This window comes from Neolamprologus multifasciatus, chromosome 3, assembly GCF_963576455.1.
Source record: "Neolamprologus multifasciatus chromosome 3, fNeoMul1.2, whole genome shotgun sequence".
Lineage (NCBI taxonomy): Eukaryota > Metazoa > Chordata > Actinopteri > Cichliformes > Cichlidae > Neolamprologus > Neolamprologus multifasciatus.
The window spans coordinates 40,472,380-40,499,114 of NC_140441.1; the positions used below are offsets into that span (position 1 = coordinate 40,472,380).

At 41.7% G+C, this 26,735-nt stretch overlaps 3 protein-coding genes, 1 long non-coding RNA gene and 1 pseudogene across 4 annotated transcripts; 3 read left to right on the plus strand and 2 right to left on the minus strand.

The window, feature by feature from the left end:
* Positions 1-8,184: 8,184 nt before the first annotated feature.
* On the plus strand, positions 8,185-8,649 carry LOC146523185 (histone H2B 1/2). Its single transcript, XM_085145546.1, has one exon. The coding sequence runs from the start codon at positions 8,225-8,227 to the stop codon at positions 8,597-8,599; it is 375 nt and encodes a 124-aa protein (XP_085001672.1). The 5' UTR covers positions 8,185-8,224; the 3' UTR covers positions 8,600-8,649.
* Positions 8,650-10,449: 1,800 nt separating this feature from the next.
* Positions 10,450-13,025, plus strand: LOC146523186 (histone H1 pseudogene; annotated as a pseudogene).
* Positions 13,026-14,056: 1,031 nt separating this feature from the next.
* Positions 14,057-14,533, plus strand: LOC146523187 (histone H3-like). The gene has a single exon (XM_085154197.1). It carries the CDS (start codon positions 14,057-14,059, stop codon positions 14,489-14,491), a length of 435 nt encoding a protein of 144 aa, XP_085010323.1. The 3' UTR covers positions 14,492-14,533.
* A 3,076-nt stretch (positions 14,534-17,609) lies between these two features.
* On the minus strand, positions 17,610-18,232 carry LOC146523188 (histone H4). The gene has a single exon (XM_085145559.1). The coding sequence runs from the start codon at positions 18,187-18,189 to the stop codon at positions 17,878-17,880; it is 312 nt and encodes a 103-aa protein (XP_085001685.1). The 5' UTR covers positions 18,190-18,232; the 3' UTR covers positions 17,610-17,877.
* A 6,563-nt stretch (positions 18,233-24,795) lies between these two features.
* LOC146523189 (uncharacterized) lies at positions 24,796-26,241 on the minus strand. Its single transcript, XR_014871505.1, has 2 exons — positions 25,049-26,241; positions 24,796-24,966 (listed from the first exon to the last, which is right to left on the minus strand). It is a non-coding gene; the product is annotated as an uncharacterized LOC146523189 (long non-coding RNA).
* Between the last annotated feature and the right edge of the window lie 494 nt (positions 26,242-26,735).

Genomic DNA, 26,735 nt, shown 5'->3' on the forward strand with positions numbered 1-26,735 from the left:
TTTAACAGTGCAGTGAATCCTGCTTGTGCCGTGATATTCAGGACTGCAAACCGAGCAGCATCACTGACTTTCAGCTTGTTGTGTTTCTGGATATATGACTGACTTTAATTATCCATAAAATCATCACATTCTCTGTAAGATTAAGGTCAACTATTGAACGGCATATATTTTAAAGCAAAGGCTTTAAAAACCAAGCTGACGCTGAAAGTACAAACATCACTAATGTCACATAACTTTGCCGACATGTGGCCAACAGTAATGTTTTAATGTTCTTCGTTATTAAACATCGTCGGGTCTGCCGTGATATGTTTACAATGGGACTTCTGCTCATGAACCTCTACGCACAGCGTCTGCAGACCGGGGCTGTACGAAGTCACTTTCATCTTTACGCAGGACTGTAAGCTGTCGTCTGTGAGGCGTGAGTGGTTTTTGGTGGGGAATAGCTGCTCAAATACGTATGTGGATCCTGTTAAGATTAGATCATTTGCAGTGCCTCAATAATGCTATGCTTTTTATTAATAAGTATTATAAAGTTATATATATCATCTTTACTCAGTTTTATTGGACTCTCGGTGATGGGAAGAGTGTCTGTAATTGGAATGATATTATGGGATGTTGGTGAATGTATATCTTTGAAATACAAATTAAATGAACTGAACTGAACTCAGATAGGTACAGTGGGGCAAAAAAGTATTTAGTCAGCCACCGATTGTGCAAGTTCCCCCACTTAAAATGATGACAGAGGTCAGTAATTTGCACCAGAGGTACACTTCAACTGTGCGAGACAGAATGTGAAAAAAAAATCCATGAATTCACATGGTAGGATTTGTAAAGAATTTATTCGTAAATCAGGGTGGAAAATAAGTATTTGGTCACCTCAAACAAGGAAAATCCCTGGCTCTCACAGACCTGTAACGTCTTCTGTAAGAAGCTTTTCTGTCCCCCACTCGTTACCTGTATGAATGGCACCTGTTTGACCTCATCATCTGTATAAAAGACACCTGTCCACAGCCTCAACCAGTCAGACTCCAAACTCCGCCATGGCCAAGACCAAAGAGCTTTCGAAGGACACCAGGAAAAGAATTGTAGACCTGCACCAGACTGGGAAGAGTGAATCTACAATAGGCAAGCAGCTTGGTGTGAAAAAATCAACTGTGGGAGCAATCATCAGAAAATGGAAGACATACAAGACTACTGATAATCTCCCTCGATCTGGGGCTCCACGCAAGATCTCATCCCGTGGGGTCAAAATGATCATGAGAACGCTGAGCAAAGATCCCAGAACCACATGGGGGGACCTGGTGAATGACCTGCAGAGAGCTGGGACCAAAGTTACAAAGGTCACCATCAGTAACACACTACAACGGCAGGGAATCAAATCCCGCAGTGCCAGACGTGTTCCGCTGCTGAAGCCAGTGCATGTCCAGGCCCGTCTGAAGTTTGCCAGAGAGCACATGGATGATACAGCAGAGGATTGGGAGAATGTCATGTGGTCAGATGAAACCAAAGTAGAACTTTTTGGTATAAACTCAACTCGTCGTGTTTGGAGGAAGAAGAATACTGAGTTGCATCCCAAGAACACCATACCTACTGTGAAGCATGGGGGTGGAAACATCATGCTATGGGGCTGTTTTTCTGCCAAGGGGACAGGACGACTGATCCGTGTCAAGGACAGAATGAATGGGGCCAAGTATCGTGAGATTTTGAGCCAAAACCTCCTTCCATCAGTGAGAACTTTGAAGATGAAACGAGGCTGGGTCTTCCAACATGACAATGATCCAAAACACACCGCCCGGGCAACAAAGGAGTGGCTCCGTAAGAAGCATTTGAAAGTCCTGGAGTGGCCTAGCCAGTCTCCAGACCTCAACCCCATAGAAAATCTGTGGCGGGAGTTGAAAGTCCGTGTTGCTTGGCGATAGCCCCAAAACATCACTGCTCTTGAGAAGATCTGCATGGAGGAATGGGCCAAAATACCAGCTACTGTGTGTGCAAACCTGGTAAAGACCTATAGTAAACGTTTGACCTCTGTTATTGCCAACAAAGGTTATGTTACAAAGTATTGAGTTGTATTTTTGTTATTGACCAAATACTTATTTTCCACCCTGATTTAAGAATAAATTCTTTACAAATCCTACCATGTGAATTCATGGATTTTTTTTTTTTTTTTTTTTTTTTTTCCACATTCTCTCTCACAGTTGAAGTGTACCTCTGGTGCAAATTACTGACCTCTGTCATCATTTTAAGTGGGGGAACTTGCACAATCGGTGGCTGACTAAATACTTTTTTGCCCCACTGTATATTGTGCCAGTGTTATAAAGCTTCTTGTGCCTTTCACAGTTTTGTTTGTGGAAGTTGTGGATTTTGGTTCTTTTTGTATTTTATGCTTAAAATTATCTCCAAGAACATAAAACTGTCTCCAAGTGTCTTCATTTGGGTCCTCCACATCAAGACTTGGTCAGATCATCCCAGAAACTATGACACCCCTTTGTTTCATACAAATCATTAAACAGAGCAATGAATAAAACAGAGTCTTTGAAGAATAACAGGACATTAACTTGTATTTAGTTAGATTTTTAGTTCTGAGCACTGAGTGTTTACAGAGTTTATGGTGACCAGCTCAACTGAGAGCTGCTCCCCAGTCAGTTCCTTCATGCTAACTTGTTGGTGTTTTGTATTGTAAACAAAGTCTTCAGACGGTACAGTTAATATAATAACCTTGTGATTTGTTAATGGAGTAAAAAAAAAAATATATATGCCACTTTTCTGCTGCAGAAGTTTCATTTCAGGGATGCAGAGACTGACAAAGGGAAACACAGGTTTTCTCCATTGGTGACAGCAAAATATAAAGTGTAACTCATAAAATGTGCCTCTGAGTTCTCACATTACAGTGAAATCAGAAATGACATAATCACTTGTTCAGCTTTGTATAAAATAACAGTAAAAAGACAAGAGAAAAGGAGTAGGACTATCTCTCTGAAATCAAACAAAGCCAACAGTCTGGATTGAACATTAACATTATCTGGTGCAATTATTAAATAAAAATATCACAGCTAATGATAATTTGGCCGTATATTTTATTTTTAAAAACACTCAGACCATTTACAGTTTACTTAAAAATGCAAAGCAACACATGCATGCAGTAAGCCATAAAAACTGTTAAAATACTTACTGTTCTTATTTCTACTTTTAACTGGCAGACATGAAGCTAGAGACGGAGGGGGTTTTCATTTTGATTTAAAACTCGTAGAAAGCCAGGTACCTTCTCTGTGGCACATCCCTCCTCTTAGTGATTCCAGGAAGTCCCAGTCCCTGGCATGCCAGGGCTTTCTCGGTATTCAAGTGAGAAGATAGGTCATATCCTCTGACAGGGCAGCTAGAAGTGTTTACCAAACAACTTTTATATAGTAATACCATAGACTGTGTCTGAAATGTTAGAGCTGACTTTAACTCTGTGGATGGCCCATTTTTTATAATGGAGAAAATATAAGAAAGATCAAATACATACTGCTATTGTCTCTTCTTACTTAGTTGGCAGATGACTGACTCTCTGCATCCAGCTGTTTCATGGCAGCAACGATGACCAATGATATGTGCACAAACTCTCTGTCTGAGCGTTTGTGGAGGATGAATGAATGAATAGTTTCAAACTGTTTTCTGTTTGGTATTAGGGTTTCTGTTAAAAGTTGGGGTTAACTAACCTCTACCAGCATGGTTGTGAACCATGCTGGTACATCTTTGTAAACAGCATAAGGTGCATCAGCTGAGTGAGTAGTGACTAAGAGCACTCTAACTACTGTTCTCTCGCTGGGGAATCCTACAAAGAAAGTCATCATCTTCAATGTTCCACCCTTCATCGTGAACACATTTTTGACATAAGACTTATCAGACAGCTCCTGTTTTCCTTACATGATCCTCCTTGGTCGCAAGTCTCCTCACCTGATAATAATAATAACAATGGATTGGACTTATATAGCGCTTTTCAAGGCACCCAAAGCACTTTACAATGTCACTATTCATTCACACACTGGTGGAGGCAAGCTATGGTTGTAGCAACAGCTGCTCTGGGGCAGAGGCTTCTTCTCTGGTCAACACCAGTAGGCGGTAGGGTAGGGTAAAGTGTCTTGCCCAAGGACACAACGCCCAGGACAGAGACTTTATTAATATATTAACTTAATATATTAATAAAGTTATGAAATATTATCATAGCATTTTAACTAACTAATCTTCTACACGCTGTAAACATGATAATAGTTATAAATGCTTTTAAAACAATGTGGTTTAACCAACATCAGGGTTTTCCCTTTAGTTTATCTGATGAAGTGGCGCCATCGTGTGACGTAAACATTTCTGCACCATCAAAGACAAAACAGCTTCTCAAGCTTTTGATGTTTAGGTGGTAACTAAAATCACTACAGTGCAAACAGCACGTTTTTTGGTCAATTCTGTGCATCTACATTTGTTTTAGTTTTTAACACTTACTGAGGTGAAGTATTTATGTTACAAAGGTGATGTCAGCTATGATCCGTTAAGAGGTCAAACTGGGGACAAATGCTGCTTTGGCTGCTTTCTGTGCAGAGTGTTTGTGAGCAGTGAATTTTTTTTTTTTTACAGACCACAATGAAAACTGTGAAGACTTTAACATGTGCACTGTTTTGAGAGTAAATCAAAGTGCAGGTTTTCCTTTAAAGCTCAACAACAGATTTGTTCCAGTTCTCAGTGTGTCTGCTCCTCTCGTTCCCTCTCTGTCTCCTCAACAGGATCATTCGTAGTGAACACTGATTCAGCTCTGGCAGCTCTAAAGCCAGTGTCACTGGTAAGTTGATTCAGTAGAAGTTAATATGTATGCTGAGAGGGAGAGAGTCAGTATATATCCTCAGTTTGTTCAAAAGCTTCACCACCATCTGGGCAAGACGGGAACTTTAGTTACAGGAATAAAAATGTACGTGTAGAATTTCTAAAAAATAAACTTTGGTCATCTCAATTTAATTAATCGTACATCCTGTAATTTCCTGTATTTGTAATACTGTACATGTAAACCTGTGCATTGTTGTATCTATCATGTAGGAGCAAATCCCCACCAGGACATTTATTCACTGACCTCCATAGAGAACAATGAAACTGACACTGAATCACTGTTTAAAGACAGAATAAAATGAAACAAAATACTGACATAAACATAAAATATAAGGATATAAAAATGGGATTACACTGTACCAATTTTTTTCTTAACAACACAACATTAAAGCTCCATGTGTGACAGTTAAAGCTCTCAAAGTGTGGCCTGCAGGCTGATGGTGGCCCTCGACTGTAAGCAACGACATTTCATGGATCAACAGTTCAAATCAAACTCTGATTCAGAGCAGAACAAGAGCAAAGCAGTGTTTCTCTCATATTTAAACTCTTCTGTTCCAGCAGTCAGACTGTAATCACATTACAGTTTCAGTAATGTAATAATGTGAATGTTTAATGTGTTACTCTGTTAAATCAGAATCAGAATCAATAGACTTTATTTATCCCCATGGGGCAATTAACAAACAACCGAGCAGCATAATGTTGAAGATAAGGACAATAAGAAGAGGCAATAGGAGTGAAATAATAAATACACAGAATATACAGTATGTAGAGTTTTAAAATTACACAGTTTTAAAATTAAAGTGACTGAAAGGTGAATAAATAACTGTAAGTGACTAAAAGTGAATAAAGTGTCGGCAGTGTGAGAAGAGTGTAGTTTATGTTTGTGGGTGTGAGAAATGTTCTTATCGGCTGGAGTTAAAAAGCAGGGTGGCTTTGGGGACAAAGGTGGCTCTCCTCCTCTCAGTCCTGCAGGAAATGCAACGGAGGCATCGCCCAGAGGGGAGCTATTGAAATGCAAGGTGAAGAATATGAGAGGGGTCGTTGATGATTTTGGCTGCCTGTCTAAGGGCCTGTTGGCTGAAAACCTGTGCCAGAGAAGGTCATGATGCTTTCCAGGAAGGCATAGTAAAAAGTCATCATGATGGGTGTGCTGACTCCAAAGGAGTTGGGTTTCTTAAAGAGGTATAGTCGTTGGTGGCACCTCCTGAGAATCTCCTCTGTGTTGGCAGAGAATTTCAGGAAGTTGTCAAAGATGGTTCCCAGGTATTTGTACTCAACTACCTCCACTGGCTTCCCGTGGATGGTGGTGGTGACTGAAGCAGCCAGATCCCTCTGCCTACTGGAGAAGGTCACCACCATCTCTTTGGTTTTGCTCACGTTCAATCCACGTTTGGAGCTGTCACACCATTCTACAAACTCCTGCAGAGTAGGCCTGTGGTGTTGTGAGGAGCCTGACAGCAGTGACAGGAGAACTGTGTCATCAGCATATTTCTCCAGGTGACAGGTGGAATGTGTGGATCTGCAGTCATCGGTGTAGAGGATGAAGAGCAGGGGGGAGAGCACACAGCCCTGGGGGGAGCCAGTGGAGGTGGAACGGAGACCGGAAAGAGAGTTGTTGACCCGAACTTTCTGAGTCCTGTTGGTCAAAAAGTCCAATATCCACAGGGTTAGCTAATCATGTATTTATCACATCATAGTTACAAATATTTCAATACTTATGTCCAGGGCTGTGCAGAGATGTTTAAAGGGGCAGGTCCTCAAAGGTAAAAAGGAGCACATAGAACCAGGCTGAAGAACAACTACACACATTCATCAAGAATCTAATATGGAAATGCATCGTACTATATCACTGTCATCAGGTGGAGAAAATGCAAAGAAAACGTAGCCTGTGTTTTACCTGATGGGTACAATGTTGCTGTTGAGGAGTTGCTGCTGCTCCTGCTGCTGTTAGTGCTGGGGGGGGGAAGGGCTGTGTTGATCTGAGGCTGTAGACTGTAAAAGGTCCATAGGAGTGATGGGAGCTGATTAAACAAGTGTTATGAAATAACAATAAAATGCAAAGACAGTGTTTATAAGGCAGCAGATTAAAAAAAGAAACTGTGGGAAATAAACTAGGCTCTGCCTGTGAATCACTCTTTGCGTCTCCATCTGCTCAGGGCCGCAGTTACCATAGCTACTGTGGAAGGTGCAATGAATTAAACAGCTGGCACTGTGATGACTTACTGGCGATATGATTGCTTATGTTTTTCATTACAAAAGAATTGTCTGATGTGGCTGTGTCCTCGGAAATCTGGATATACACCCCGAGTTGAATACATATTAAAAAATGGATGGTGTAATCATTTCTGGAGGCTGGAGTTTTCAGTATACACCAACAACAAGCTGCTTCAGACACTGATCCTCCCGGTGGAAATGCACCTTCTCTTTCATCCTTGTATAAAACAGACTTTTAATGTTAGTTTAAATTCAAAATACACGGTTAAAAATATATATGAACACTAGATAATAAAGCAGGAGTGGGGAACTCCAGGCCTCGTGAGCCGGTGACCTGCAGGATTTAGATTTGTCCTTGATCCAACACAGCTGATTTAAATGGCTAAATTACCTCCTCAACATGTCTTGAAGTTCTCCAGAGGCCTGATAATGAAGTAATCATTTGATTCAGGTGTGTTGACCCAGCGTGAGATCTGAAGCCTGCAGGACATCGGCTCTCAAGGCCTGGAGAGGCCCACTCCTGTAATTAAAAAAAAGTGAATGGTTCAGTCCAATGTGTGCTCTAGTGAGACATTAAACTTCACTAAAAATATGCAATTGTGAAACGTAACTTTAATCTGAGCCAAATCGATTTGCTTAGTTGTAAATAAAAGAGTGCAGTAAACGTGACCCGACAGACAGAAGCTAATTATGCCCAGTGTTTAACCTCCACTGAGAATAAAAACTCAGCAAGGTTTTAAAGCTGTGTGCTGGTGAGCAGTAAACTGTGATTATCACCAGGTTACATGGGCGCTACAGATACACAAGGACACGAAATCAGGCGGAATTGTAATTAAAATGATTTCGTTGTTGGCTGAAGATAATACTGATACTAACACATCCATATCTGCCACACAGAGCTCTACATTTACTGCTCATTTAGAACAAATGACTGTCTAAGCAAACGAGGACACAATCACACAGCCCACTGTCTTTGTTAGATGCGCCTGTTTCACCACAGTTCACAAACTCCCTCCAACACAACGTCCAGCCCACTGTGCGGCTCCACCAATGAGATCCGAGGGCCCGCGCAGTGGTATTAGCATACAGCCTGTATAAAAAGCGCTGCTCTCAGTCACAGAGCTCATTCGTTTCTGCAAAGTATCGAGAAGAGAAAATGCCTGAACCCGCCAAGTCCGCGCCCAAGAAGGGCTCCAAAAAAGCCGTGACCAAGACCGCCGGCAAGGGCGGCAAGAAAAAGAGAAAGACCAGGAAGGAGAGCTACGCCATCTACGTGTACAAGGTGCTGAAGCAGGTCCACCCCGACACCGGGATCTCCTCCAAAGCCATGAGCATCATGAACTCGTTCGTCAACGACATCTTCGAGCGCATCGCTGCTGAAGCGTCTCGCCTGGCCCACTACAACAAACGCTCCACCATTACCTCCAGAGAGATCCAGACCGCAGTGCGCCTGCTCCTCCCCGGTGAGCTGGCCAAGCACGCCGTGTCTGAGGGCACAAAGGCCGTCACAAAGTACACGAGCTCCAAGTAAACTGATTGGCTATCAGACGTCAACACAACGGCTCTTCTCAGAGCCACACACTTCATACTGACGAGCTTATTTCCTACTGAATAACATACAGTTACTATGTTGTGGACCTTTGTTTCAATGGGTGGTATAATCCGCTTTACTGACCGACACTATTTAAATGTTTACTTTTTAGAAATCTATAGATATGACTTTGACACTCGTGGCTTTTTTTTTTTTTTTTTTTGCACAGTCCTGTGTCTGTATAGTTTTTGGTCGTCTCTTTGTTTTGTTGAAGGGTGGTTTTTTTTCTTATTTCCACACATGCATTTATGAGGTCATGTGTCTGTTATATGGAGCACCATGGTCTTGGAGGAATGCTGTCTCGCTTCACTGTGTACTGTAGCACTGCACATGGTTGAAATGACAAACCCACTTGACTTGATGATGCACACTAACATTATAAACAAAACTAGACTAATAACTTTGATAGATAAAGGGCTGATTTAATGGACTATAAATGGGCAAAACTTGGCAACTACATGCCAAAGTGTAAACAAAGATTTGTATCAGTTTTTCTGTAATTCCCCCTTGGCAACCTTGGCTGGATGACACCTTTAGCAATTGCCTATATTCCCTATGCCACAGGCCCCGCTGTGTCCTTCACATCCAGCTTTTCTAGCTGGATCAAGCTTTCCTGGATATGACCAAAGAGGAATTTCCATCAAAGGATCTTCAATCTAACTGATTTATTTGCTCCGTAGCCACCTTTTTATATGCCTTTTATATAATGCAACTATTGTAGTAAGTGCTGTGCATAAGATGGAGGAGTTGTACAGGATGTCGATAGGAATGATTTCCTGTGGTGTTCAGAGGTGAATTTTGGTTCTCAGTCTCTCACTAAACCCACTCCTGTGACTGCTCAGCACATGACGGAGTGGGTCGGAGGTATTGTTCAGCATTTTACTTATCATGGACAGAAATCTATGATTACACATTTTTCAGTAGGTGGAGGAATAACAGAACCTCCCAGAAAGAAGAGCAGAGATATACTGGGCATAACTAAAGACACCAGATTGAACTGAGGTCGCTATCCAGGACATGAGATAAGCTTTATTAGTCCCACAGCTGGGAAATTCACCAACATGGGCAGAGCAGGATAAAATAAACAATTACAACAATATTACTATGAATAGAATCAGAATTTATTTGTCACATACAGGTGTATGTGACAAATACACCCGACCTTATATATACCTTATATACGCCCGACCTTACACACATAACACAGACATTACATGGGGGTTACAAGTCGGAGATCGGCAGTTACGGAAAAAAACACTGAAATGTACACACAATGGGAAGGTACAAGAGGAAAAAAAGAGACTTCTACTAATGATTAAATATGTTTGACTAGAGTCAACAAGACTAGGTTTAACAGGGAGAAAAGCTGGATGTTTTTTGCAGGTATTGAGTATTACACATTGAGATACTCAGTTTGTGAATGTGTTTATTCACGTGTTCATTCACTGCTGTTTATTGTAGAGCTGCTGTAAGGTCACTAATGAAGCTTCTCGTGTACGACAATGTGAGTGAAACTGTGCTTTGGTTAGAAGTGAGCAGTTGTCACACAAGTCTCGCTGCTCCGTGGGCCTCCAGCAGCATCGGTGTGTTTGCTGGGAGCTCGCAGCGTCACTTTGTCCCACAGCTGCGCTCACCAGATGCTGCTTTTAACTCGGAGTGCGTGAACAAACATGTCTATCAGCTGGAAAAGACTTTTTACGGCTCCACCGGCTTTAGCAGAGAAAAGAGTGCAAGAAGCCGCCGAGCAGCGCTGAGCTCCGCACAGAGTCACTGAGCTTTGGAAGCTCCACGACCCGAGAGCAGAGAGCACGAGAGCCCGACACGAGGCCTGCACGAGGAGACACGAGCCCGCTGTGGACTGCTCCACTGTCGACCTGCAGTGCTGCTCACACACTCACTTTGAGCTCTTTGATCCCGAGACACGAAACACAAAATGAAGCTTTGCTCGACACGCGAGAGCTGCGCGCGCTGCCTTCACTCTCAACGGTTCTCATGATGCGTTTAAGTGCAGCGTGGCGCTTCCGACTTGCCATGACTGTATCGTGAATCTTGTTCAGACACGAAAGAGGAAAATGTCCGAGGAAGCTCCCGCACCTGCTGCCGTCCCGGCCAAGGCGGCCAAGAAGAAGAAGACGGCTTCCAAGCCCAAGAAGGTCGGTCCCAGCGTGGGCGAGCTGATTGTGAAAACCGTGGCCGCTTCCAAGGAGCGCAGCGGCGTGTCCGCAGCCGCTCTCAAGAAGGCTCTGGCTGCCGGAGGCTACGATGTGGACAAGAACAAGGCCCGCGTCAAAACCGCCATCAAGAGCCTGGTGGCGAAGGGCACTCTGGTGCAGACTAAGGGCACCGGGGCCTCCGGATCCTTCAAGATGAACAAGGTTACTGAGAGCAAAGCCAAGAAGCCCGCAAAGAAAGTCGCTCCTGAAGCCAAGAAGCCCACCGCGGCCAAAGCCAAGAAACCGGCAGCAGCTGCTAAGAAGTCGCCCAAAAAGGCAGCAGCTAAGAAGTCGCCCAAGAAGGCCAAGAAGCCTGCAGCGGCGGCCAAGAAAGCGCCCAAAAGCCCCAAGAAGGCGACAAAGAGCCCCAAGAAGGTGCTCAAGAAGGCTCTCGCAGCAAAGAAGTCCCCTGCCAAGAAGGCCGCCAAGCCCAAAGTCAAGAAGGCGGCCACAGCAGCCAAGAAGAAGTGAGCTGACACCACTCTCACACTCAACAACGGCTCTTCTCAGAGCCACCACAGCAACACACAAGACCTCCTTCCTCACACTCACTCACCACTCTGTCATTCACAATAATGTCCTTATTATTAAAGCACACACTCCCCCCATTTTACTCATTACAATTACAACTTGTATTACTATCATGGTGCACATTAGTGCTGTCTAAGCAAGTCTGCAACTCCAGAAAAAGTAAACAATACAAATATTAACAACTCAATATTTACAATTAGACCTTCGTAATACAAGCCATCACACCACTTCTTTTATTGTGAAACATTATCATACAAGAAATAAACTGTTAAAAGTTAGCAACTACATTTTAAAATATACTATTAAACAACACTAATGCATTCATAGATGCATGATTTTATTCATGTGTGAAATATTGAGTTCTATTTTTTAAAAGTCTACAATGGCTGTAGTGGAAGTACACTGTATATTTTAATGATACCTAACCAATATTATCCACTTGAAATGCTCTAATCTACAACCTTACCTGACTAAATCTAGTCCAGTTGAATTAATATTGTGTGATTTTAAGGACACACATTTTACTCCAAGCTGAGCCCTTACTGCTATTTATTTTACCATGGAGTTCTGTAGCGTGAAGGATTAGGGGAATTAAATTATTTCAAAATATAGTCTTGAGGTTTACTTCTTGCCCTCACCGATTCTTTGGATATCCCAGCTGAAGAAGAGTCCGGGGCTGCCCTGTGTCCCCCTCCTCAGTAGTTTTCCACTAATTCTATTGACTATGTGCACGTTAGCATATGCTACTTCCGGTGCGGAAACTCCTGTGGGGAGCTTTGTTTCCAATGTCCTATTCGCGTCCTGTTTACGGTCCAAAACAAGTTAAGCAAATGAATAAATCAAGCGGCGATTTACATTTCTATAGATGTCTTGGGCATTTACCCAATATATCTGTAAATGATGTTCATCGACTTGTTGAAATTTTTTCCCCGCGCCTCAGGGCAAAAGAGAAAAGGGATTCAAATGTTATATTTCTCAGCTGTCCCTCGTTTATCGCGGGTGTTATGTTCTAAAAATAACCAGCGATAGGTGAAATCAAGTAGCCAATTTTATTTTTTGACGGTGCAAAACATTTTGTGGACATCGTGGACATACAGCACTGCACTTCAGAGTCACACTGCTAGCAGCGATTCTGTACTGTACAGGAGAGATGTCACGGAGGAGATCGTCTGCAGCGATCAGGCCGCAGGACACAATGTGACGTAAAAATAAGCATGCAAACTTGCACTAAAAAATCTGCTAAACAGCGAGGTGAAAGGTGAACCGCGTTATAGTGAGGGACCACTGTAATTTTGAAGGTAAGTCACAACATACCCTTCGTAAATACTAATGTATAGAAACCCTTACCAGCAATCGTTCATTTTTTGTGGCTTCTTTCACGGTTTGTTGACATGCTGTGTAGGTGTGTACTTGACTAGCTGATCTCAACATAACGGGAAAACATCTGGTTTGACTATTCTTCACCTGTAGTTTGAATGCTGAACATTTGCCTGTTTAAATCATAAGACCAGTCACTATACAGAGATGTGCTTCTGAATGTGGACGATGTGTCTTCTGCTGCAGTTCTGCTTGTGTTGAGTGATGTAAACAACTGATCGATCTAAACTCTTTAAACGTCAAAATTGATCATTAGATTTTTTATGACACAACAGTGGTGAGTGTTCCCACCTTCTGCTCTTTGTAACTTAACGTGATCTTTCCGTTTTCGAGTTTTGGACATGATTTTGGAGTATATCTTTGCAGTAGCGATTGACTGCAAAGTAAAGCTACCGGAAATGTACAACCCCACATCCGGTCTCAAACCAGGAAGTTAGCATTTTCTCGTGCTCAGGGTCAATTGTTCAGTCTGGGGGGGCTGTCCTCTTCCCAGACTAGTAACTGTGGCTTCTTGTTCTTGGCTGAGGCAGCTTTTACTCATTTTATAACAGGCAGACCCCCACTGTCAATGCATTTTTCATACTATACAGAGGTCAGGGTTCAGCAACTTAATGTCATTCTTGAGAGCTTTAAGGTCGCATGAAATGCTTTGAGAACAAAAATCCACTATTGTCTTTAAAACAGGGGTTGACAAAGTCATTCTAACAAAACCCACCCTTAGGAATCATTTCCTGTTGTTCTGATTTACAGCTGCCCCCTATTATCTAAGCAAACCTAAACACATTCTATTCTTCGAATTGTTTTATTCTACTCACAACAGACGCAAAATGTCCCAAATTCAGCAGCAGTGCTGAACACTCTCCTTGTCATTGTTTGTTCTAGTATAATGTGATCACTGTTTTTGTCCTTGTCACATGACCTGTAAATAGTGTATGTTTTTACTAACTTGTGTTTAACACCAACCTGCCAGAGGGTCTGCAGATGGAAATTAGCCCAAGGCTATAATCTGGCATATTTACATTTGTGAAAATGTTCATTAATATGTATTGCCCCTCTTTCTAAAAAATAAATAAATAAAATAAACACGTCACAAGCAGCTCCACATTTTCCTCCCTCTGTACCAAAGAAGTCCACCTCACGTTCGGTTATGATTTCCTATTGTGTTTAACAAGGTTTGTGATCTTGCCATGAACTGCGTGTTGTCCGTTTCCATGAGCGTAGAAACTGCTTTAATTATAAAGCGAGTGAACCATGATTAGTGTCTACAGTCATAGTTATGAAGCTATTAGTGATATCCAATTTATTCTTAATTAGTAAGAGGAACAATGAGGTTGAACAAGGCACGAGCCTGAACCACACAGCAGGAGAAACAGCTTTTTGCTTATTCGCCCCGGCCACCGGAGGCGTCAAGAAGCCTCACCGTTATAGGCCCGGTACCGTGGCTCTGCGAGAGATCCGCCGTTACCAGAAGTCTACCGAGCTGCTGATCCGTAAGCTGCCCTTCCAGCGCCTGGTCCGCGAGATCGCTCAGGACTTCAAGACCGACCTGCGCTTCCAGAGCTCTGCCGTTATGGCTCTGCAGGAAGCCAGCGAGGCTTACTTGGTCGGACTCTTCGAGGACACCAACCTGTGCGCCATCCACGCCAAAAGGGTCACCATCATGCCCAAAGACATACAGCTGGCTCGCCGCATCCGCGGAGAGAGAGCTTAAGCTAAACGCTCTCCTACCCACAACGGCTCTTTTCAGAGCCACCTCACTCACACCAAGAGCTCGCTTCTTTAGTAGCTGCAGGAGTATATCAATCTCATACACTCATACTCAAATCTTCATGTTCTTTATATTCTAGAAACTACTGTCAGCATGAGCTTGGAATTCACTAATTCATTACAAAACTGCTTCATATTTTTTTTTTTCAGAGTAATGGTGATACAAGATCACAGGTGAAATTGGATGATGACTTGGTGGTTCATGACTGTATTTAAAGCACATGTGTGACTGCATGTATTTGGAATATCTCATTGTTATTTATCAGGTAACAGAGGTGAAGAGGCGAGGTCACAGGTGACTGACTGATGATTTGGTGCTATAGATTAACTAGTATTTATTATGATGACAATTGTCAGGCTGCTTTTAGTCATCCCAGTATCCTCGGCTGAGGCTGAAAGAAGCTTCAGTGCTCTCACAAGACTAAAAACATGGCTAAAGTCAACAATGACTCATGAGATTAAACAATGCTGCTGTATGTCCACCAAGAGACACTGGACAGTATAGATGTAAAACAAATATGCCAGCAGTTTATCTCAGTTAACAAGAGGAGAAGGCACGTGTTTGGCTCATTGATATAGTGGACATTGAGTTGTTGTGTGGGCACCAGTAGTCCATGTCTGTTGCTGTAACAATAGTTCATGCTTGGAATAAAAAATCCCAGCTCACTGATTTGATCGGGGCAATAGTGCCTAAAATGTTGCATCATTTTGCTGAGAGATTTTTTTACTTTGTGGTAATCTTAGATGGACATTAGCCACCAGGTCATTCAGTGTTCCCTTAGTGCTAATGTGTAAGAGATGTTGGTGCACTATAACTGAAGTAATGTTGTTAAGTCCTTAAAGTCATATTCTTTTATTGTCATGACTGTATTTCAAGCTTTTTTTTGTATGATACCTGATTTATATGGAATATGGCTGAAGTAAACTAAAGTCTAAAATACTTAGTCAATCATTTGTTCAATAGTCATTTAACATTAAGTAATTCACATATAAAACTATGAATTTTAATTTTGAATGGTTTAAAAGCATGTAGAATAGCATATGTAGGCAAGTATATTTCTCCTTTTGTTATCAAGAAGCAAAGACAAAATCAGGGCAGGGTTCGGTGGTTGAATCATCCGTCCCCACCAATGCCAAAACCAAATCTACGCCCTTTCCAGGATCATCCCACACCACCTGCGGCTGGCCGTCCGCAACGACAAAGAGCTGAACAAGCTACTGGGCCGACTGACGATTGCTCAGGGTGGTGTGCTGCACAACATCCAGGTCAAGAAGACTGAGAAAGCTAAATAAAATCCAGCCACTTTCCTCAACCAACTAACGGCTCTTGTAAGAGCCACTCACAAGAACATAAACATTGTCTCATTGTTTTTTTCCTTAAAGTACTTGCACTAAAACTTAAAAAAAAAAGACAGCTGAGTAGATTAAAGAGGTTCAGACTTATAATTATAAATCACTACAAACTCTCATTTAGGTCTGAGATTCATTTAGACCGACAGCGAACTGGGTCATTTCATCACAGAGCTTTAACAGTTGCCTTTGATACTTTGTTTGCAGTTTAAACAGACATGTTGCATGTTGATGAAAATAAAATTTCAGGCACACATCAGGAAGAGGCTTCAAAAGCTTCATAGGGCTTCATCCACTCATGTCCACCCTCTACTGCAGTGGTCCCCAATCCCAGTTCACGAGGGCCGGTGTCCCTGCAGGTTTTAGATGTGTCCTTGTTCCATCACAGCTGATTTAAATGGATAAATTACCTTCTCAACATGTCTTGAAGTTCTCCAGAGGCCTGGTAATGAACTAATCATGTGATTCAGGTGTGTTGATCCAGGGCGAGATCTAAAACCTGCAGGGACACCGGCCCTCGTGGACTGGGATTGGGGACCCCCGCTATACTAGATCAAAGGTGGGTTGGTTATCTTAAAAAAAAAAAAGACCAACTACATAAGCACTAGTGATGTGTCGGTCGCGAACGAAATGGCTCTTAGAGCCAGATCTTTGACGTGAACGATGCGAGCCGGCTCCTTATCGCGAGCCGTGGGTTGTTTTTTTTTTTTTTTTTTTTTCTTTCTCCACAACTATGTTCAGTTGTGGATGATAAAGGATTCAGAAAGTTTATTCATGCAGGCCCATATGACAGAGAATGTGCATCTTCTTTTTGTTTTCATATTTTAATTTATATTTAATTGTGTTGTGGTTGGCAGTGTTTTGTGTTTCACTTTAAATTTGTTTAAAAGGAAAAAGATGAAAATATAAATAGTTAAAAGCTGAACTGTGAATAGTTGGTTTTTGTAATATATGATTTATTTATTACATTTTATGTGGAGTGAATAAATAAAAGTATATTTACGGTGGACCCTAGAGACAAAGCACGTTCGAACTCCAAAACACATACAAACACAACAGAAGTGCTCCAGGATGCTCGGCGCAGTGTTGAGCTTTTGTTACCTAGTGGCTACACAAGCCAGCAAGTACCAACGACCGGATTTGGTGTGTGGTAGTAACAGGTAAATGAACTTTTTTTTAATTATTTGAATATATACGAGTGCTTGTGTATAAATACACAAACAATACACATATGCTTTCAATTGTGTAATTTAAGTGATCTATGTAGCTCTGTTTTGGAAGTTCAGTTAACGCTAGGAATGTGTTTTGGAATTTGTACGTGCGTTTTGGAGTTTGTACATGCTTTGTCTCCAGGGGCCACCACATATTTATATATAAACATAGATAAATAAAAACTTTACTTTGCATTAGTAATTCCTTTTGTGCATAATTTTATTGTTAATAAATTCATTAATTAATAATAAATAAATAAATTATAAATTAATTAAAGCAACAAAACCTGAAGAGCCAGCTCTTTTTAGTGAGCAGAGCTGAAAATCCCATCTTCTTGTGCACTTTTGCTTTAAGCAGATTTGTGGCAGGAAGACATTTACAAATAAACTGATTCATCAGTGAAATCTTTCAGTTTTCTTTCGGTCTCCACTCCTGCTATAGGTGAGTTTAATGAAAAACAGTGGTGTTGAATAGATCTATAACCTCTGAAGTTCAGTTTGTGGCTCTGTCAGTTAAGAAGAAAGGAAAGCACACATGGTAAACAGCTTTATCTTTTGAAAAAGTATAGGTTAGGAATCTCAGTTGGTAATTGTTTGTTAAGCTATAACATAGTACTTAAGTTGCTGAGAGATACTGGCAGATATTTTATAAGCTTTCTCAGGACTTCTCTCAATCACGACAAAAAACAACAAGATCGCAGAACAAAGCTCTTAAAGTGAAGTGTGTGGCTCTTAAAAGAGCCGTTTGATGGATTTAGGGCAAATGAGTTTAACCGCCGAAGCCGTAGAGAGTGCGGCCCTGCCTCTTCAGAGCGTACACCACATCCATGGCGGTCACAGTCTTCCTCTTGGCGTGCTCAGTGTAGGTGACGGCGTCACGGATGACGTTCTCCAGGAACACCTTGAGCACACCGCGAGTCTCCTCGTAGATCAGACCGGAGATACGCTTCACTCCGCCACGGCGAGCCAGACGGCGGATGGCGGGTTTGGTGATACCCTGGATGTTATCACGGAGAACTTTACGGTGACGCTTTGCGCCTCCTTTGCCGAGTCCTTTGCCACCCTTGCCTCTTCCACTCATGGTTAAAGTTTCTTCTCTGAACGAACAAAGTCGAATAAACCTCAATCCCACGGAGCCGTCTTATTATGTGTGCTCGGCGGACGTAAAAGAAAACAGCTGGACGGCTCGAAGCTCAGTGGCTCCGCCCTCTCTTCTATTCTCTATGTGGAAATCATGTCTTTTGTTAATGACAAAATAAGTCTAACCAAAGGGAGGCTCTCACCAAATCGCACCCACAATGTCCGAGTCGAGTTCATATTTTTATTTCACATAATTAATCAATTGAAACTAATCCCAAGTGTCCACATTAGTAACAAAAACCAGACACCCTCTTAACGTTTTACCCAGAGTCTAGCATAACTTTTCAAGCTAAATTAAAATGTATTATTAATATTAAACATGAAACTAAAGGCTAAAAGTACAAAAACAAATCCCGTTTATTTATTGTATTTGTAAGCCTGTTCTTTACAGTCAGAATTGTAATGTGAAGCCAAATATTTGCTTCACCAGGATGAGCGCTATAAGCTCTTCTTCACATGTCATTTTATTTCTGAGAAATCTACAAGTGTATTTATTCAGTGTACAGTAAAATGCGATGGGGACAACCAGAGCTACTCCACCCGCAGTCACAGTCATGCTGTTCCTCATTTCCGCCAAAGGCCAGTAGATGGCGGTAGTTTTAGCCGCTCCTGTTTTCTTTTATCTCTTCTTTTAGGCTACATGAGATGTAACTTTAGGAGTCCATCAAGCAACCCTTCAGATTCATTTCCTAACAGCAAAAGTGAGTGGAAGAGTTAAGTCTTTTGTTCACAAAGACATAGCTGACAGGCACTTTTGACTTTTTGTACACAGTTGATTTTGTAAAGCCCCTCGCATTGCATTCATAATCAAGTTCACTGATTGACTGTCCCGCAGTGTTGTTTTGTGTATTCCTGTTTCATCCACTTTAATAAAGTGTCCACTGTTAAAGTAACAGTGAGTTGTGGATTCACTTAATGAATGCCTAAGTTGGGCTTTAATCGGCCTTAGACTTACTGACCTTCTTTGAATCAGCATCACAATAGTCCTAAGGGCACTGACAAAACATACAAGTATAAATAAATACAATCAATATATAGAAAGAGAAACATGTTTGATATGTTTTTTTTTATTAAGTTACACAAAAATAGCATTCTCTGCCAACAGGCCCAGAAGACACAACTATGTAGAATTACATAACAGACCAGAACCAAAGAAGCAATGTGTACAGGCAGGTGGCAAAGACACGTTTTTGAAGTATTTGTACAACACATGCCTCCCCAACAGCTTCAGTGTTTCCTGGAATTGATTATCTATCTGTTATGTCAGTCAAATTCCCCCCAGATAGTCTTGGTTGAGATCTGGTGACTGTGAAAGCCATGGTATATGATCACACCATTTTCATAATCAACTATTCAGTGACCCCTCTTCAAATACTTATTGACAGGACAAAGATTATCTCTCACAGCACTGACTTTACGACTCTTTTCCCTTTGACAAGTGGACCCTAACATGGCAGCAAAATGCAACAATATCTCTCCATGTAGGGGTCAAGAGTTCAGGGTATGTCTAATTTCTTGCCTGTCTTTAAATGACAGTGTCATGGTATGAATAATCCTTCAGAGTTTACCAGTATAAAGGTAAAACAATTACATCGTCTCATCGGGACAACCTAAAAGACTCTTTATGGCTATTCTTTACACATCATAATAACTAGAGATGGACCGATCCGATATTACGTATCGGTATCGGTCCGATACTGACCTAAATTACTGGATCGGATATCGGAGAGAAATAAAAAATATAATCCGATCCATTAAATATCAAAAAAGCACCTCACAAAACTTGGCGACATGGCGAGCCGTAGCACTTCGGAGCAGTGTGGTCACGTGATAGAGCGGCTGTGTGTATTTGTAGCCTGCTAGCAAACATTTCATCTCCGAGGAAGTTATCTCAGAGAGAAGTAAAGCAAGTGTGTAAGTTCATCTCTGAATGTTTGTAAAGCATTCCCGCTTTAAGCTTAACAACCGATATATAGAGCAACTGCCTCTTCTCTCTCTCTCTCCTGCTGCTACTTCAATCGTGATACTGCTTAATGATCAGCTGATCGGCTTTTCTGTCACGAGTCCGTCTCTCTTCTTTGTTTTTGGCCCACTTCTCACCAGAAAGAGGAAACCAGCGGCTGAACAACAGCAGCACTATTAAGCTTGATAAGCTGTTGTTAGAATTTATTTAATATTACTTTCTAGACCAGGATCTTTTTCTATGCAGCTGACGGCTGTGCAGGGGCGGATCTAGCAAAGTTTAGCCAGGGGGGCCGACAGGGCATGAACAGACAAAAGGGGGCACAAAGACATACTTTTCTTTCTTATTCTCATTTAAAATGTCTAGCTTTTAATTATTTAATAATTATCTGAATCTTACACCCAAAGTTTTAATCTGATGTAAAATGTATAGAAGTCCATTACTGTATATAGTAACTGTTAAGTCTAATATACCCTAGTACTTTTTAGTAGTAGTACTTTTTCCTTTGGGAAGGTACCATCTGTGCAGTCTGCAGTTCTGTTGAAGAAAGATGTTGAATCTATTTAATTATTCTTGAAAAATAATTTATTTCTGTGAATTTTTTTCACCCTGCATCAAATTAAAGTTGATTACGTCGATTAAGCATCATGAGGAAGAGGGTGGTTCCCTATTTTCTTTTGCTGGGAGTTTGCAACCCTATTAGTTAGGTTGCTTAATATTTCTGCTAAGTACTCTTTAAAATACCAGAATAGGGAGGATGGAGTAGGTTTAACTTTATTAGATTGATCAGTGTTGCTGATCTATGAAATATTTTGGGTGCAGTGTGTTTTTTTTACATACAGGTATAACAGAATAGCTTTAGTGTTGTTGTTGTTTTTTAACTTGAGTATGAACTTATACAAAAAGCAGCAAGATATTAAAAAACAGTTTTATTGATTAAAAAACACACTATATCGGATTCATATCGGTATCGGCAGATATCCAAATTTATGATATCGGTATCGGTATCGGACATAAAAAAGTGGTATCGTGCCATCTCTAATAATAACACAGAAGAAAAGAAACCAATTCTCAATTTCTGTTCATTTCAGGGGATTTTCCAACCTCTTTTGGTTCAAAAGAGGCAAAGGAAAATCCTAATCAATGTTTTAGTAAAAACTAGAATATACATTATCAGTATATATTGTATATACACTGGTAATGCTTACTGTTGTCTCACTGTAAACAAGTCAAAATAAATAAATAACACACTGGGATCATGCTGAACCACAGTCAGCAGTCGAGGCATTAGGCGGGATAAAGGAGCTGGAAACATCACCTGATAAAGAAAAAAAGACTGAATGAAAAACAAAAGTGTCCTTCATTGCACATTTTTGACAAATCAGAAATCCCCATCTTTCCCCATCTTTCACTCTAGACTTTTGACCAATCACTGATCAGCAGGAATTGCACTACCATATGGTCCATCCCCTACAACAGATTACGTTGCGGAGGAGTTGCTATTTCAGTCCTCTTGGGTGAATCCTCACAACATTTACTCTTTCATCTCCCTGCCAAACAGAAGAGCCATTGAGCTGTGGTTTTTCCAGGAAGCCCCGCTTCGATGTTTCGTGGAAATTGTCCTTTCAAACTCTGGCCACCCAACATGGAAAGACTGGACTATAGACCCATCTCTTCAAATTAAAACGACAACACTCGTGGTCAAGTTTTGGACACAAAGAATTCCTAATAAAGACATTGAATTATAATTGAAAAGATATTGTGATGTGATGTGCTACATCCACTTATTAAACCTGTGGTATGGGGTACGGAAGTTTAAATTTCATCTGCGGAGGGATGAGGATGGACATCTCATCCAAATCCCAAACTCCATCTCCCTGGGCCCGTACAATGGTCGAGTTATCTATCCCGGTTAGCGGCTAGATGCTTCATTTGCCAGGCTTTGGATCACCAAGTAAAAGAATCAGAAATACTTTATTAATCACAAAGAAAATTATGGGTTACAGCAGGCAGCATGCTGGTTGGCACATGCGCACTAACAAAGGAACCCTCCGACGAAACACACTCTAAACAACATCACATTGGGGAGACAGATCCGAGAGATAGGGTGATAAGAATAACAATGATAATACACAACATGAGGTGAGAGGAGGAGGAGGAAAAAGCTCCACCCAGAATAAACTCCTAATGAGAGAACAGTTTGAGAACAGAAAAAAACACCTCAGCACAAAAAAGCACATGAATCTTAATACAGCATAGAAACACATGACAAGCGGTGGGTATGGGGTGACAGTGAGCCAGCGTAGACAGCGCATCCGGTCCTGCAGCATATCTGCGCTGGTCCAGTCGACCTGCCATTTGCATTGGGAGGGGACACACTTAAAAAGTTAAACCCAGAGCAATATGAACATAATTTCATTTGAAAAATGGTTTTTCAGGGTTTTTATTTCCTAAATTGCTTCCTGACACTTAAACAGATGTTGAAGAGTTTGTTAAGGGGTTTAATGGTTGAAGCTCATTTAACTCATCTTGATAGAAAGTTCATCCTCCAGAAGGTGTCCTGCGACTGTTATTGGCTGTCTCTCTTATGTTGAGGTATTCAACATAAGGCTGTGTATCGTCAGGAGAGCTTCTGATAATCCCAGTGCTAATCCAGCAACAGCGACCTGTTTGCACTTTGTCAAAACAATCTGTAAAAGTCAATAAATAAATTAATAAATAAATACAATTTTTTTAAAAAAAAGAACTATCTACACAGTGGGTGTAACAGATAAAAGGATAAAAAAAAAATCAACTTACTAGTGATACTAAGTTTACAGCTGGCAGAGTTGAAGCCATGATCAGTGTTCACCTCACACAGGTACAGAGCAGAGTCATCAGTCCCAAGTCTGATTTTTTTGATCAGTTATCTCTTCACAAAAGAAAAACAATATATAGTTCCAGGATCTGTCAGGTTTGGTTGTGAACACCCGCTACAGTGTGATGTGTGTAATGTTTTAGTCTCTAACACAGAAAAAAAACTTGTGTTCAGCTCGACTGCAGGATTTAACTGCAGGACTTCTCTCTGACAAGTTTTCGGTTCCTCCTGAGTGCTGTGCACCATCTAGTGACATCTTTGAATATTGCACTGGTGTAAGGAGTGCAGTGAAACTAGCACTGAATCAGTTTTTAAAGACAAACAAAAACAAAAACAAACAAAAAAAAAAACAACCCAAAAAACTAAGGCATGTTCACTTTTATGACACATACATACTGGATAATTCAGTATGTATGTGTCATAAAAGTGAACATTTTTGGACATTTTTTACTGTATTTGGCCAGTATTTTATTTAAAAATCCATTATAACTTATAATCTCCTGAATCCCAAACAGCTTAATTTATACTTGTTTGCTGTGATGTCATCTTGGCACAGAATCCTGAATCAGAGACTAAATTAAACAGGAAACACAGAGGAAAGTGTACACAAGTAACAAGAGAGCAGAAACTTTGCATCCACATTTGAAAGTCAAGTGAGGTGTGAGAACAGGCCCTTTACTCAGATCTGAGGTACTGATTTGACAAGTAATTTATTTATAGTGTTTAAATGTAAATTAACCCTTGTCCACTCCTCAAATTTACACATAGATGTGATCACAAAAACAACAAGACAGCAGCTTGTCTTTCTGCAGCAGCTGAGGTGGTTTGGTATACTCACTTCTATTGATTTTATTCTGTGTGTCTGTATCACAACCTGGTATGCCAAGAAAGCCACAAAGCTCTATGGATGGTGGTCAGATCACAACGTATCACCTGTCTGAACTGCCAGTCATTCGGGACAGCAGTGGAGGCATAGTGGGGGTATGGACTGATTTCACCCATGTGTGGCTGATGCCACCACACCCATCCTCATGCACTCATATGCAGTTACACTTGCCCAACATGGAGACAAACAGAAATAAACACTGTACACACACTAACACTCCCAAAACATATTTTATACCCCCAGGCCAGGAACCATCATCCCCAGAGGGGCAATCTGCCCCAGACCCAGGAGATGGTGCCCTTTGCCCCGCAATGGAGACAAGCAGGTTGCCCCCTGTCCCGCAGTAGCAGAGAGGCCCAGCATCCCAGACCTCGACGGCCAACTCCTTCTCTCCCCACCCCAATGGCGAGCAGAGAACCTATACCCTATACCTCCCTCTGCCCACTCATATGTGGTGTTGCTGCCTGCTGTTCTGAGTGCATTTAGAACCCAGGAGGGGGCATGGTGCTTTCTGCCAGAGAGCAGCGGGTGTCAGCACGACCGCTCAATGTCCACCCAGGGGGCGGTGTTAATGCTACTTGAGCAGAAACTATTGCTGTGGCCTGGCACCGACACTAACATGTCCATACGTTGTTAACTTCTGTGTTTTCTTTAGTTTTCACCGTGTCTGAAGAGTGACAGAGAGAGAAAAATAAAACTTCTGAATACAAGTACGAGTACGATGTGTAGCCATTGTTTTGTTAGTGTATAATGATATCGGCACAGAAAAACAAAAAGAGAAAGAGGAGCATTGTGTAGAGTTACTGTCACGGTTGTTAAAGAGTGGACTCAGGCGCGGAGCTCAGAAATAATGACAGTGCATTTATTTACAGTGCAGCAAGGTGACAACAGTTCAAAATGTGCAACGATGGTGATAGTGCGTCCCTCCTTCCGTGTAAGCCCGTGCGTGGTAGTGAGTGCCCGTCTCTCCTCCAAGTGCTTTCCTTTGTGTCCGTAAATCCTCCGTCAATCCCTGGGTGAACACACACGAGACAGCAAAATGAGTATGAAGAGCAGACAGTACTTCTATAATGTTAGCGACTCGAAAACACTACCAGGCTTAGTGCAATACTCCAGCGCTGTCTGTCGCTCAGCCACACCATTAAGTAGCCCTGCTGAAGATTGTCGTTGATGGGCAGCAGCTGGTGGATTGGCTGCAGGTGCGGCAGCTCCGGGCGACAGCACTTCCGGGTCGGAGGTAGCCTGTTGCTAGGTTACCTCCTAACACACAGCGGAGCCGGAGGGGAAGACAGGGGCCCTTTCTCAATTCTCAAGTACGCGAGTACGTACTCGCGTTCTCGGCGGGTACGTACTCGCCGAGAACGCACGGGAGTACGGACTCGCCGAGAACGCGAGCACGGACTCGCGATTTGTACAATTGGAACACCAGCGTACTTGATGATGTCACAGGTCCGGAGTTTTTACTGCCGTCCTTAATTTAACTGTGAGTAATATGTTATGAAGCTTAACTTTAATCACAGCCAAACCGGTTTACTCAGGAACAAATAAAAAGCCGAAATAAGCCAAACATTAACATTTAGAAGTGATCTAAGTGACTTATATATCATGTTTAACCTCAGTAGTGAAATCTCTATTAATAAAAATAGTGTACATGTACATACCTTAATAAAAACAAGCAGGTGAGATGTTAGAACGCTTTTATTTTTATTTTAGTGGACACTCAATACAATAGACAACTACTGGGGCTTGGGGTTTGTTTAACCTGAGTAGCGAAAAGACCGCGGGGGGGTTGAAAACGGTCTGCCGAGAGTCCGCTGTTCTCGCCAGCTGTAATAATCCTCGACTTCGCTGTCTCCTATGGAGCTGGCGGGTCACAGACGTCTCCGAAAAACGTCGGACCTCGTTTGGAAATATATGATATCTTGATAAACTGAGCAGATATTCGAAGATTACACAGCTACATTCTCGCTTGAAAAGAACTTAAAAGTTTATTTTGTGACCCAGAAAGAGTAATATTTAAACGTTTTTAGACCCGCTCGTCCGCCATTGCCGCGTTTGAGTTTTGGACGAAATGCATTCTGGGATATTTAGCTGTACCAAGTCCACACAAGTCACCACCGATGCATGCTCGATAAAACGGGCGGAGCGAGAACACATCCGGGACTTTTTCGCGTTCTCGGCTTGATGCGTACTTCGAATTGGAACAGTACTTGGTCTCCGACTGATGACGTATCACGAGTACACGAGAACGCAAGTACGCACAAGTATGCATATTGAGAAAGGCCCAGGGTGAATGGGAGAGACACATACACACACACACAGAAATATACACCCTGGCAGGTCGACCGGTCAGGGCGCCGTCAGATCCTGACAGTTACTTTACAGCTGTGAGTGAAAAGTAAAAGTCTCAGTAATTTTGTGGTTATTTGAATGTTGTTCTTGCCTGTGTTCAGTGTTGTATATGGATTCCTGTTTGTGTACAATAACACAATAATGATGTGTTGCAGGTTTCTGTGTGTTTTTAAGCCTAATATCTTTACTTTTATTGGTAAACAGTCTGCAGTCAACAGGAGTTATGAAGGGCTGATATATAAAATACTTGCAGAACAAGTCGCTCCATTTATCTTTATGACTGTGTGTCACTGTACACAATCTGTCCTCTACATTATAATCAATCGTCCTTGTAGACTGAGATAAGAGCAGTGGTACATGTAGTAGAGTAGAAAGGTGAGGATAAAAGATGTGCTGCCACCTCCTGGCTGTAGTTGAAAGCTCGACATT